This window comes from Bison bison, unplaced genomic scaffold (assembly GCF_000754665.1).
Source record: "Bison bison bison isolate TAMUID 2011002044 unplaced genomic scaffold, Bison_UMD1.0 scf7180017864044, whole genome shotgun sequence".
NCBI lineage: Eukaryota > Metazoa > Chordata > Mammalia > Artiodactyla > Bovidae > Bison > Bison bison.
Window position 1 is genome coordinate 1078810 of NW_011494616.1, and position 11580 is coordinate 1090389.

At 38.7% G+C, this 11580-nt stretch overlaps 1 protein-coding gene across 7 annotated transcripts in view; it reads right to left on the reverse strand.

The window, feature by feature from the left end:
- HDAC9 (histone deacetylase 9) overlaps positions 1-11580 on the reverse strand; it is a 1025726-nt gene that overhangs the window by 287892 nt on the left and 726254 nt on the right. For all 7 annotated transcript variants that reach the window (XM_010835593.1, XM_010835596.1, XM_010835590.1 and 4 more), the window contains one exon: positions 6719-6852. In XM_010835593.1, coding sequence (XP_010833895.1) covers positions 6719-6852 — 134 coding nt within the window. The remainder of the gene's footprint in view (positions 1-6718; positions 6853-11580) is intronic.

Here is an 11580-nt window from a genome sequence, read left to right on the forward strand (position 1 = left end):
CCCACTTGACGTCACATTCCAGGATGTCTGGCTCTAGGTCAGTGATCACACCATTGTGATTATCTGGGTCATGAAGATCTTTTTTGTACAGTTCTTCTGTGTATTCTTGCCATCTCTTCTTAATATCTTCTGCTTCTGTTAGGTCCATACCATTTCTGTCCTTTATCAAGCCCATCTTTGCATGAAATGTTCGTTTGGTATATCTGATTTTCTTGAAGAGATCTCTAGTCTTTCCCATTCTGTTGTTTTCCTCTATTTCTTTGCATTGATTGCTGAGGAAGCCTTTTTTTTTTTAATCTCTCCTTGCTATTCTTTGGAACTCTGCATTCAGATGTTTATATCTTTCCTTTTCTCCTTTGCTTTTCACTTCTCTTCTTTTCACAGCTATTTATAAGGCCTCCCAAGACAGCCATTTTGTTTTTTCGCATTTCTTTTCCATGGGATGGTCTTGATCCCTGTCTCCTGTACAATGTCACGAACCTCATTCCATAGCTCATCAGGCACTCTATCTATCAGATCTAGGCCCTTAAATCTATTGCTCACTTCCACTGTATAATCATAAGGGATTTGATTCAGGTCATACCCGAATGGTCTAGTGGTTTTCCTTACTTTCTTCAATTTAAGTCTGACAGGCAATAAGGAGTTCATGGTCTGAGCCACAGTCAGCTCCTGGTCTTTTTTTTGCTGATTGTATAGAGCTTCTCCATCTTTGGCTGCAAAGAATATAATCAATCTGGTTTCAGTGTTGACCATCTGGTGATGTCCATGTGTAGAGTCTTCTCTTATGTTGTTGAAAGAGGGTGTTTGTTATGACCAGTGCATTTTCTTGGCAAAACTCTCTTAGTCTTTGCCCTGCTTCATTCCGTGCAAAAAGTTTACTAAAACTTTGTCTCCCCTCAACCAAAGAAAGTGCTATGTTTCAAATTAACTTCTCAGCCATCCAGTTTCAAGTGTTATTAGAACTGGAAGAGATCCTAGCCAATATCCTGCCTAACACCCTCATCTCACCCATGGGAAAACCAAAGATCACTGAGGTTTAAATGATTTGACAAAAGTACACAGATAATTAATGGCAGGACTAAGGTCAACTCTAATGCTGAACAATAGCTTTGAAGGAATCCATTCTGATTAATTTTCTACCTTGATAAATGAAATAATACATAAGTTTGATTTGTGGATCAGACTATCACTTAAAAATAAAGAAGCTCTCTTAACGTTTTCAGATTGCCAACTATTCTATCCTGTACACTGTTTAATTGCAAAATTGACTACTTCATTGGTTTCGGAAAGCGTGTTTGCTCTGTATGTCAGAGCAATTGAGACTCCCTATCTTCTGTCCCAGTGAAATTATAACCCTAGTTGACAAAGGAACTTAAATACAGCTTGATGGAGGGCAAGCTCATCTTAAGGTCTGATATACTTGCTCCTTTGTTCTCCAATATATAACGTTTCCTCCTCTGTCTCTTGCTCAAAGGGCCTCTCTGATGTTGTCAGGATCATAGAGACAGCTGACCACAGCCTTTCTCCTTGTATTCCTTCCCAAAGCTCAATCAACGAGTCTTTAAAAATCACTGTCAGTATATAACTAGTGACTCGAAACCCCTTCAAAGTGTGCAGTGACATATTTATTTGTGTGATCATTTGATTACCGTCTGATGATCTCACCAAACTGTAACAGCCTTGAGACATGGGTTCTATCTACTCAGTATTCTATCTCCAGCTCCAAACACAGGAGCCTGGGAAATGAAAATTCTTGATAAAGACTGCTGAAGGGATAGATCACTGTTCTCAAAGTGTGGTACCCAGATCAGCAATATCAGGATTGCACAGACACAATGAAGAAATACAAATTCTGGACTACCACACCAGTAGCACCTCACTCCTGCTGAATCTGAAACTCTGGGGCTGGAGCCCAACAATTCGTATCTCAACATTCTCTCAGGTGATTCTGACATAAGCTAACATTTAAGCATCCCTAAAATCAATCAACAAATGCCACTGAGCTAGCCACAGGATTCTCCTCATGCTCAGCTCTATGTCCCCAGAGCTCTGTCAATTTCACCCAATAACTACGGGTGGCTACACAGACCTGGCAGGAAAATGCTGAAAGACGGCAAACTGCTCTCAGGATACCGAGAAACAACATACTGACCCAGCTGGTGTGTTATATTTCTAGTCTACTATATCCTTTTCTATAAAATCTAAGAAACTTTCTCTCTTTTGAGACAACTAAGTTCTTGTTTTTCACAACTAAGAGACGAATTTGTGCACACTGCTAAGGAGAGAGCAGTGACCTACACACCAGGGCCAGTTCTCAAACCCCTGGCATCCCGGACACAAGTTTTCACTCTCAGGAATGCATGATTTAGACACAACCAAGGAATAGATGTGGATTTTAAATTCCTCTTAGTCCTCCTAGACAACTTAGAAAGGCCTGATTCTCCTTATGTCCTTGGGCTATAAATATTCATTAACACTCAGGATAGAACCTAACTTCTCTTGGAGTTAATAAGTAACGTCTAATTAGAAGACACTTCTAATTGTTGGGACTTCCCTGGTAGCTTAGTGGCTAAGACTCCACACACTCAATGCAAGGGTCCCAGGTTTAATCCCTAGTCAGAGAACTAGCTTCCACGTGCCATAACTAAAGATGCTACATACTGCAATTAAGAGTCAGTGCAGACAAATACACAAACATATGTTAAAAAAAGAAACACATTGTCATTGGCCTTGATCGCTTTAGAAGCCTCATAAACACTAACTAGGAAGCTTGTTAATACAGGAAACTTCCTGCCTCTTCAACCAGATAATGTACCCACAACAGATCCAACCAGGCTTCCGGGGTGGCATAAGTGGTAAAAGAACTTGCCTACCAATGCAGGAGACGTAAGAGACATGGGTTCGATCCCTAAGTCAGGAAGATCCCCTGGAGGAGGAAATGGCAACCCACTCCAGTGTTCTTGCCTAGAGAATCCCAGGGACAGAGGAATCTGGTGGGCCACAGTCCATGGGGTCGCACAGAGTCAGACATGACTGAAGCGACTTAAAATGCAGACATGGGTCCAACCACTTGCCAATTACAGTGTGCTTTTCTCCTGGCTTTTCAGAAACCGAGTGTAATAAGTTTTGCTGAATCGCTAAAAGGTTTGTTGTATGTCTGTTTGGGGTTGCCCTGCACACAGCATTGACATTTTCAAAATAATTTAGAGGGAAAGGCTAGCATCTTTGCAAGTAATATATTTTAAAATGTGTATATTATAATTAACTTGTCAAATCAAACTCTTTAAGAGAAAATCCACAACAAACATGCATCAATTATTTCAGCTGCAGTCACTGGGGAGACTACTGGGTAAGGAAATAGATTCTACTGTTTCCAAGTGAGCTAAAATAGCCTAGAACAACCTCTGTATGTTCCCTTTTCCCTCCCCCCTACTTCTCATAGAAACAATGAGGAAGAAAAAATAAGTCACGTTTCTTTTGCTTGTATGTATTATCCCTTTTGTTACTGCTATACATGAAAGTCTCTAGAGATAGGCTACATTATTTTACTTAATAATCATTTTTAAAATTCCACTTTGAATACTTCTCAAGTTATTCACACAAGCCAAAGGAATATTAAATTCCTAGGTGTCTTAAAGTTAGTGATGGGTTCTTAATGGCTTTAGAAATTTCACTGCACATTTTGGATTGGACCAGTTCAAGTCACAGATATTTTCATAACACAGGAGCAAATAAATACACATGCGCAACAACCGCATCACTTTGGAAAGCAAACCCCTGACAAACTGCTCTTCAGCTACGTTAGGAAAAGGGGCTTCTGTTTGCATTATTGAAGTTTTGGATGCGACTTTTGTGCTTGGTCTTCGTTAAAAGCCAGTCTGCTGATCTGGGCTTTCAAGAACATTATTTGTTAATTGCATGACTGTTTGCTAGTATGCTGCGTGCCCACATGCTTGGTGTATCTGACTCTTTGGGACACCATGGACTGTAGCCTGCCAGTCTCCTCTGTCCACAGGATTTCCTAGGCAAGAATACCGGAATGGGTTGCCACTTCCTCTTCCAGGGGGACTTCTCGACCCAGGAAGGGATTGAACTCAGGGATTGAACCCATGTCCTGCATTGGCAGGCAGATTCTTTACCACTGAGACCTCAGGAAAGCCGTTGATTATTTGCTACAGAGACACTTATTTAGCTGACTGAACTGGAATAGACCCACTCATTTTTGTCAACCATACAGTCTCTGGGCTTCCCTTATAGCTCAGCTGGTAAAAGAATCTGCCTGCAATGCAGGAGACCTGGGTTTGATCTCTGGGTTGGGAAGATTCCTTGGAAAAGGGAAAGGCTACCCACTCCAGTATTCTGGCCTGGAGAATTCCATGGACTGTACAGTCCATGGGGTCACAGAGAGTCACGGTCCTTCTAGTATTTCATCTTGGGTCTGACACACATCAGTTAGTGCTGCGTATAAGTTGAACTTCATGGTTTCAAATAATACAAGACCAAAAGAATGTGATGCACCAGGAACTGGAAAAAAAAGAAAGACTGATGAGAAACAGATAACAAACTTCTAAAATTTTAAGACCAGTATGAATCATATTACATCCCATTTACTTCTGTACTTTGCTGCTTGTATAAACAGTGTTCCTTCAGGTAAAAGGCTGAAGGAGACCACAGCCTAACAGCACACTGAAGCCGTGATTGGGCGCTGCTTATCTGGAGTGGTGGAGGCTCGGCTTCAGCACATAACAAAGACTGGAAAGTGACAAAATGCACACAGCAGTGCCTCAGCTTACGAAAGCACAGAGAGACTGCCAAGCTAGAAGACATCTGTAATAGATGCAAAGGTGAGACACGAACGCTCTCATGAATAAATACCCATAAGGCCAATCTACTACAAAGAAGTCTCCTGGATGGTTTACTTCACCGGCTTCATATCGGATTGTGCAGACTCTAATAGAGTGATCTGGCTTCCAACCTGCATTATCAAAAACAATGATATAACTCTAAAATTTACCAAAGAATATGAAGCTTTCTGCCGCATAACATGGGTGCTACTGGCAAAATAGGAATCATAGACTTTCACTCAAGAAAGAACCATAAAAATAAATCTAGCTGAAATTGTTTCACTTCTGAGTTTCTAGGTAAAGGATACACTTACTGAAAAGCAGAACTCTAAATATGAAGGGTATTTGATAATTCTATTACCAACATATAATAAAACTTGTGAAACTAAATCTGTATACACTACTCTGGCATATTCATTCACAATATCGAGACTGCTTAATGACCCATCAACATTATCTGTGTTTTGATGTAAAGAAAATGACCATTTAATTCCCCTGTAAGACAAGATACATAGTTCATCTCCAAAAGAGAAAAGTCAATAAAGAATTTATCCTTAGAAGTGAACACATTGAATGAATGAATGACTTTGCATCTTCCAAAGTCAGTTATTTTTGCCACTCTGAAGAGAAAAAAGATCATACAGAACTAACACTCATTATCAAATAGAATCAAGTGTACTTGACTTTGACATCTTTATTTCCACTGAAATATTTTACAGGTTCACTCTAAAGTAAATTGGCTTTGAATAGAATTTTCTTGACCACATTTTCGGGTGTTAAAATCATTTAATTCAAAAGTAGTCGCAAGAGACTGTCTTTATCACTATTCACTATTTTAAGAATAGTGAATTTAATATGGTTTCAGTGTTATTAGTTTCCTCATGACATAACTATGGTCAAAATATTATCCACTTTCATGTTTCCCAAATTGATGAGAGCTAGAGTTCCTTCATGGCTCTTATAGAGAAGGGCAAAGGAACCAAATAGTAATACGTAGGAACCAAATAGTAATATGTCAACTGATCAGACTATAAGAATAGGGACCATGTTTGTCTAGTGAAATTCCGTAACTCTAGTCCCTAGAACACATCTGAAACATAATATAGATGCAGGAAAAAGTGCTTTTGATCCATAAATGCTAAGGTAATGTAAAATAACACATCGAGGATATTTTTCTTTTAAAAAAGTTTAGACTCAAATATAGACTGTTACTGGATCTTAAGCAACAATGGACATTTATAGCAGCTAAATCAACCAACTGCTGGTTGTTACATATTTTACAAATTTGACAAAGGGAGCCTTTCTGACCTGATATCTTTTAAATGGTTCAATAAGCCAGAATTTTCTAAATAAAACATAAGACTCACAAGAATCTACAGAAATGAATCTAAACACCAATAAAAAGAAGTGACTCTTTCTGGTAATCTTTTAAAACTGTTAAGAGACAGTTATTTTTTAAAACTATTCCATTTCCATGAGGCAACATTGGCACATATGAGTTCAGAGCATTGCTTACAGTAAGAAATAACAACTATGCAGCCCCTAACTGTTTGTGAAGAGCTTCTCAGAAAATTAACTCAATAAACGATACCTACTGGAAACAAGAAGAGTTCCGTGTGTACAAAAAAAAAAACCCAGAACACTACAGTAATGGCACACGCATCAGGCAGCTGCTCAGCCCGTCAGCGCAGACTGAGTCCCCACTGTGTGCCCAGCCCAGTGTCAGGTTATATGTTACTGGTGTCCATGATGGTTCATCAATCACGGTGTTGGTGCTACAGAGTTAACATTTTTCTACAACTACCCAAATGAATACTGGCCTCTTTACATGATTTATTTAAGTAAGTAAAAGAGTGTGGCCAATTCAGGATTACCTCACATTTATTTAGCAGCCCAGTTTCTTGCAGCCGTGACCAGATGCTCTGTATTCGTCCAGCATGCTCAGGGTGGGTGGTGGAATTGCCACAAATGCACTGGTGTTTCAGCATCAAAGGATCATAGGCAATTCCTTTAGGACAAAGAAAACACAACACAAGATGAGTAATGAGCACAAGTTACATGACAATATGATTACTCAAAAAAGGGCATTCTTTTCCAAATAAATGTACAAACAGAGAAATAATACATATCCACAAGTTTCCTGGAAGCACATAAGAACTATTTAGTTCTATGGGTCTGGATATATATGCAAAAAAAAGTCAACTCATGAATTAGTCAGAATCAGACCCTAGGCTTACCAAGTAAATCTGTAAAGTAAAAAAGGTGATGATATTTGAGAAACTGCAGGTTAAAAACCAATACTGCAATTTTACCAGTATCTTAAATCACTATGGAGTATTTTTAGACAGATAATTCAATTCAGCAGAGGTTTCAATTTTATCAGTGAATCCACAAAATGAGCTCTTTAAAGTGTGATTTTATTTCACGAGTAAGTCTTGCCATAGTTTAGGTCATGTTATATCTGTAACAAACTGGGTTTCCAACTACTTGCCTATTCATATGCTTATCAATTCCTTCAAAGTTGTGCAGAAAGAGTTTCTTTTCTGCTTACTGTGCTTCTCTCATAATTTATGTCAATCTATAAGTAATACAGATACTATAGTTTTTAATGATGCTAAAGCTGAAACTCCAGTACTTTGGCCACCTCATGCAAAGAGTTGACTCATTGGAAAAGACTCTGATGCTGGGAGGGATTGGGGGCAGGAGAAGAAGGGGACGACAGAGAGTGAGATGGCTGGACGGCATCACCGACTCGATGGACGTGAGTTTGAGTAAACTCCGGGAGTTGGTGATAGACAGGGAGGCCTGGCATGCTGCAATTCATGGGGTTGCAAAGAGTTGGACACGACTGAGCGACTGAACTTAACTGATAGTTTTTAAAATATTGTGGAACATTTGAAGTGTTTCTTAAAAAAAATAAGTCAGTAGCAATATCTTTAGTAGAAATCACATAGACACAATAAAATCTGCATTTAAATTATCATGAATTAACACATTTCATGTTTCAGAGCCTCTGATGTGAAAGATTTCATACACATTTGATGAAATGAACTATTAGGTATATACAAGGTAGGGCTCTTTAAAGAAACAAATTAGATGATAATTATTATAAAAAGATTTCCACCCTTAACCCTATTCCTTGGGGGGAAAACATGTTATTTACAAAACTGCCTGATGTAAGAAATTATTTAACCAATGAAATATTCCAATAAATTACCATCAAAATACATTCTCTGGGGGCATAGAATGCAGAAGAGTCCATTATAATAACTTTCTAAATATCTATTCAAGAACAGATAAGTACAAGCAATTAGTGTTATAAAGTAGGTTCAATTAATGCATTTTATTCCCCCTTACATTATTGTGTTAGAAGGATGTTATTCAAGAGGGGAAAATATGTGTCCCTCAGTGTATTAAAATCATGCAGAATGACATGTGTATTTTGAAACCATGTGGCAAAAATTATGTCTAAGAAAAAACTATTTCACTGGTCCAAATAATATCCACTTCTTTCTATTAATTGAAATATAGCTGACATATACAATATTACATTAAATCAGGTGTACTACATAGTGATTTGACATTTTCATACACTGCAAAATGATCACCACAGTAAGTCTAGTAAACATCTGTGCCCATACAAAGCTGTTACAATTTTTTTGTTTGACCAAACCACATGGCATGTGGGACCCTAGTTCTCCAATCAGGGATCAAAGCTGTGCCCCGCAGAGTGCAAGCATAGTCTTAACCACTGGACCGCCAGGGAAGTCCCTACTACAGTTCTTTTACTATATCCCTTGTACCTTGTTATTACGTCGCCATGGCTTATTTATTTTACAACTGGAGGCCTGTATCTCTTTAATCCCCTTCACCTATTTGGCCCAGCTCTCCAGCCGCCTTCCCTCTGGCATCTACACAATTGAGTACGCTGTCATTTCGCTTTGTTTTATTTCTTAGATTCCAGATCTGACTATACAGATTTTAGTTTATAAAGTATTTATCTTTGTCTGACTCATGATGTCCTCTAAGTATGTAATATTGATTCTTAAGATACAAATGGCTTCAGAATCCCTCCACACGCCCCCAAATCTCATATTTTCATCTTCAGGGCTGATCTCCCTCCTGAGCGGTATACACTTGAACACTCATCTAAATCGCCCATCTAAAATCTCCATTTGGATGTCTCCTAGTTTTCATAAAATAGAAATATCGTATTTGAGCTCATAATCTTAAGCTTCACATACCGTTTCTCATTTCAGTGAAGGATATCACCACCACTGCTCATGTAAGAAATATTACTGTCCTTTTGACACTCACTCTCCAATAAACCAACAAGTAATGTCTATTTTTCCCTGGAAGATGCATACTAACTCTCTTATCTCCAATGCTGAAACCATACAATCCAAGGTACTATTATCTTTAATCTGAACTCCTGAGATAGCCCTGTAATGGCTATCTGACTTTCATTCTACTCTATTTGCCACTTAAGAGTCGCTACCTTTGCTTCAGTCCTTTGGTGACTTCAAAGATATGAAACGAGTTGCCAGTCCAGGTTTGATGCACGATACTGGATGCTTGGGGCTGGTGCACTGGGACGACCCAGAGGGATGGTACGGGGAGGGAGGAGGGAGGAGGGTTCAGGATGGGGAACACGTGTATACCTGTGGCAGATTCATGTTGATGTATGGCAAAACCAATACAATATTGTAAAGTTAAAAAATAAAAAATAAATACATAAAAAAAAAAAAGAAAAAAAAAAAAGATGAGGTCAAATTTCTCCAGGCAGCACAGACACGCCTGTCCCCACCTCTCCAGCTTCATCTCATACTTCCCTGCCTTGATCTTTATTTCTCCCACAAAGGTTTACTTTACCTTCTAGTTTTCAAAAGACTCAAAATCACACGTGCCTTGGGATCTTCATACATGCTGTTCCATCTATGCCAAAAATTCTGCCTTCTGGCCCCCTTCGCTCAGCTAATACCTACTCATTCTTCAAGATTGTCTCAATGTCACTTCCTCAATAAAGCATTGCTCGGTTCAGTTCAGTCGCTCAGTCATGTCAGACTCTTTGCAACCCCATGAATTGTGGCACGCCAGGCCTCCCTGTCCACCACCAACTCCCGAAGCCTACCCAAACTCATGTCCATCAAGTGGGTGATGCCATCCAGCCATCTCATCCTCTATTGTCCCTGTCTCCTCTTGCCCTCAATCCCTCCCAGCATCAGGGTCCTTTCCAATGAGTCACTCAGCATCTTCTAGGTCTTCTTTGTAACATTTAGTACAATTCTATAATTGGTGTATAATCTTGTTAATTGGTTATTTTCTTTACTATCTGTACAACACAGACTAGAGTTATATTGTTTACCTCTGAACTCTTAGTGTCTATAAATATGCTGGGAAAACAGTAGATTCTCAAGTGTAATTTTAATAAATGAGTGAAAAACATGAATAAATGAATTGATGGGATAACTAGGTCAGATATCTCCATCAATTATAAAAACCTTTCTTGATGAACCTACTTGGTGGACCTCATTGGTAGTTTTTATAGACTAATTTCTTTTGTATTACATGCCTTATCTTCTTCCTGGTGAAAGTGAAGTGAAAGTGTTAGCCACTCAGTTGTGTCCTATTCTTTGTGACCCCATGGACTGTAGCTCGCCAGGCTCCTCTGTCCATGGAATTCTCCAGGCAAGAATACCGGAGTGGGTTGCCATTCCCTTCTCCAAGGGATCTTCCCCATCCAGGGATCAAACCTGGGCCTCCTGCATTGCAGGCAAATTCTTTACCATCTGAGCCACAAGGACATCTTATCTTCCTACCAGTAGGTGCCTCTAACACAAGCATTTATTATACTCATTATATTTATACATGGAATTTTACACAAAAAATAGATGAATAAATATTTTAAAATAAAGCTGAAAGAGAGAAAAGAGGAAGGCAGGAAAAAAAAAAGTAAGCAGGCATAAAAAGCAACATTCACAATACGACAATACATTAGACACATCTGCACAACTCAGATATATCAAGTATTTATGAGTTGCTATTACATAACAGGAACTGCTGAACATATTTTCTACCAGTTTTGTACTGCATAAAAGATATATTAATGATTAACATGGAAACATAAAATATAGCATTTCCCTCATTTTGAAAACATATTCTTTAAGAATAGAGATTCTAATCATTAGGTTGCTTATTTTTCTCACTATTTCATCTCTTGACCTGTCTAACTTCATCTCCATAGTAATCATTTCTCTTAAAACAACAATTTCTCCATTAGCCACTGCCAAAAAAAAAAAATGAAACAGGTTATGGTAGCTGAAAATTATTGCCAAGTATCTGGAGATTATAATACAAAGTCCAGGAGCTCTTGGAAAGACATTCGAATTTAAGAGAAAATAAAGTCTGGAACCCAAAACCTCCACCTACTCACCTTAATGATGTAGCAATGAAGAGTTAACAGGTAGACTGCAAGGTGAGACTTAACCTCACCCTTCATCTCCATTTCTTTCATCTTTTTTTTTCCCTTTTCTCCCCTCAAAAACAGAAACTTACAGGGTGAGGAACAAGCCTGCTCTTCTCTTTGGGATTCACATCGAATTCCACTTTTCTTTGACCCTTTAGCCTGTCTAAAGACAGAGATCAACCTGTCTCTTAATCAATGGGACAAGAGTTAAAGCTAGGTTTTGAGAAAATAAATAAAATACACAAAGGAGTCTTAACATAAACCTTTACC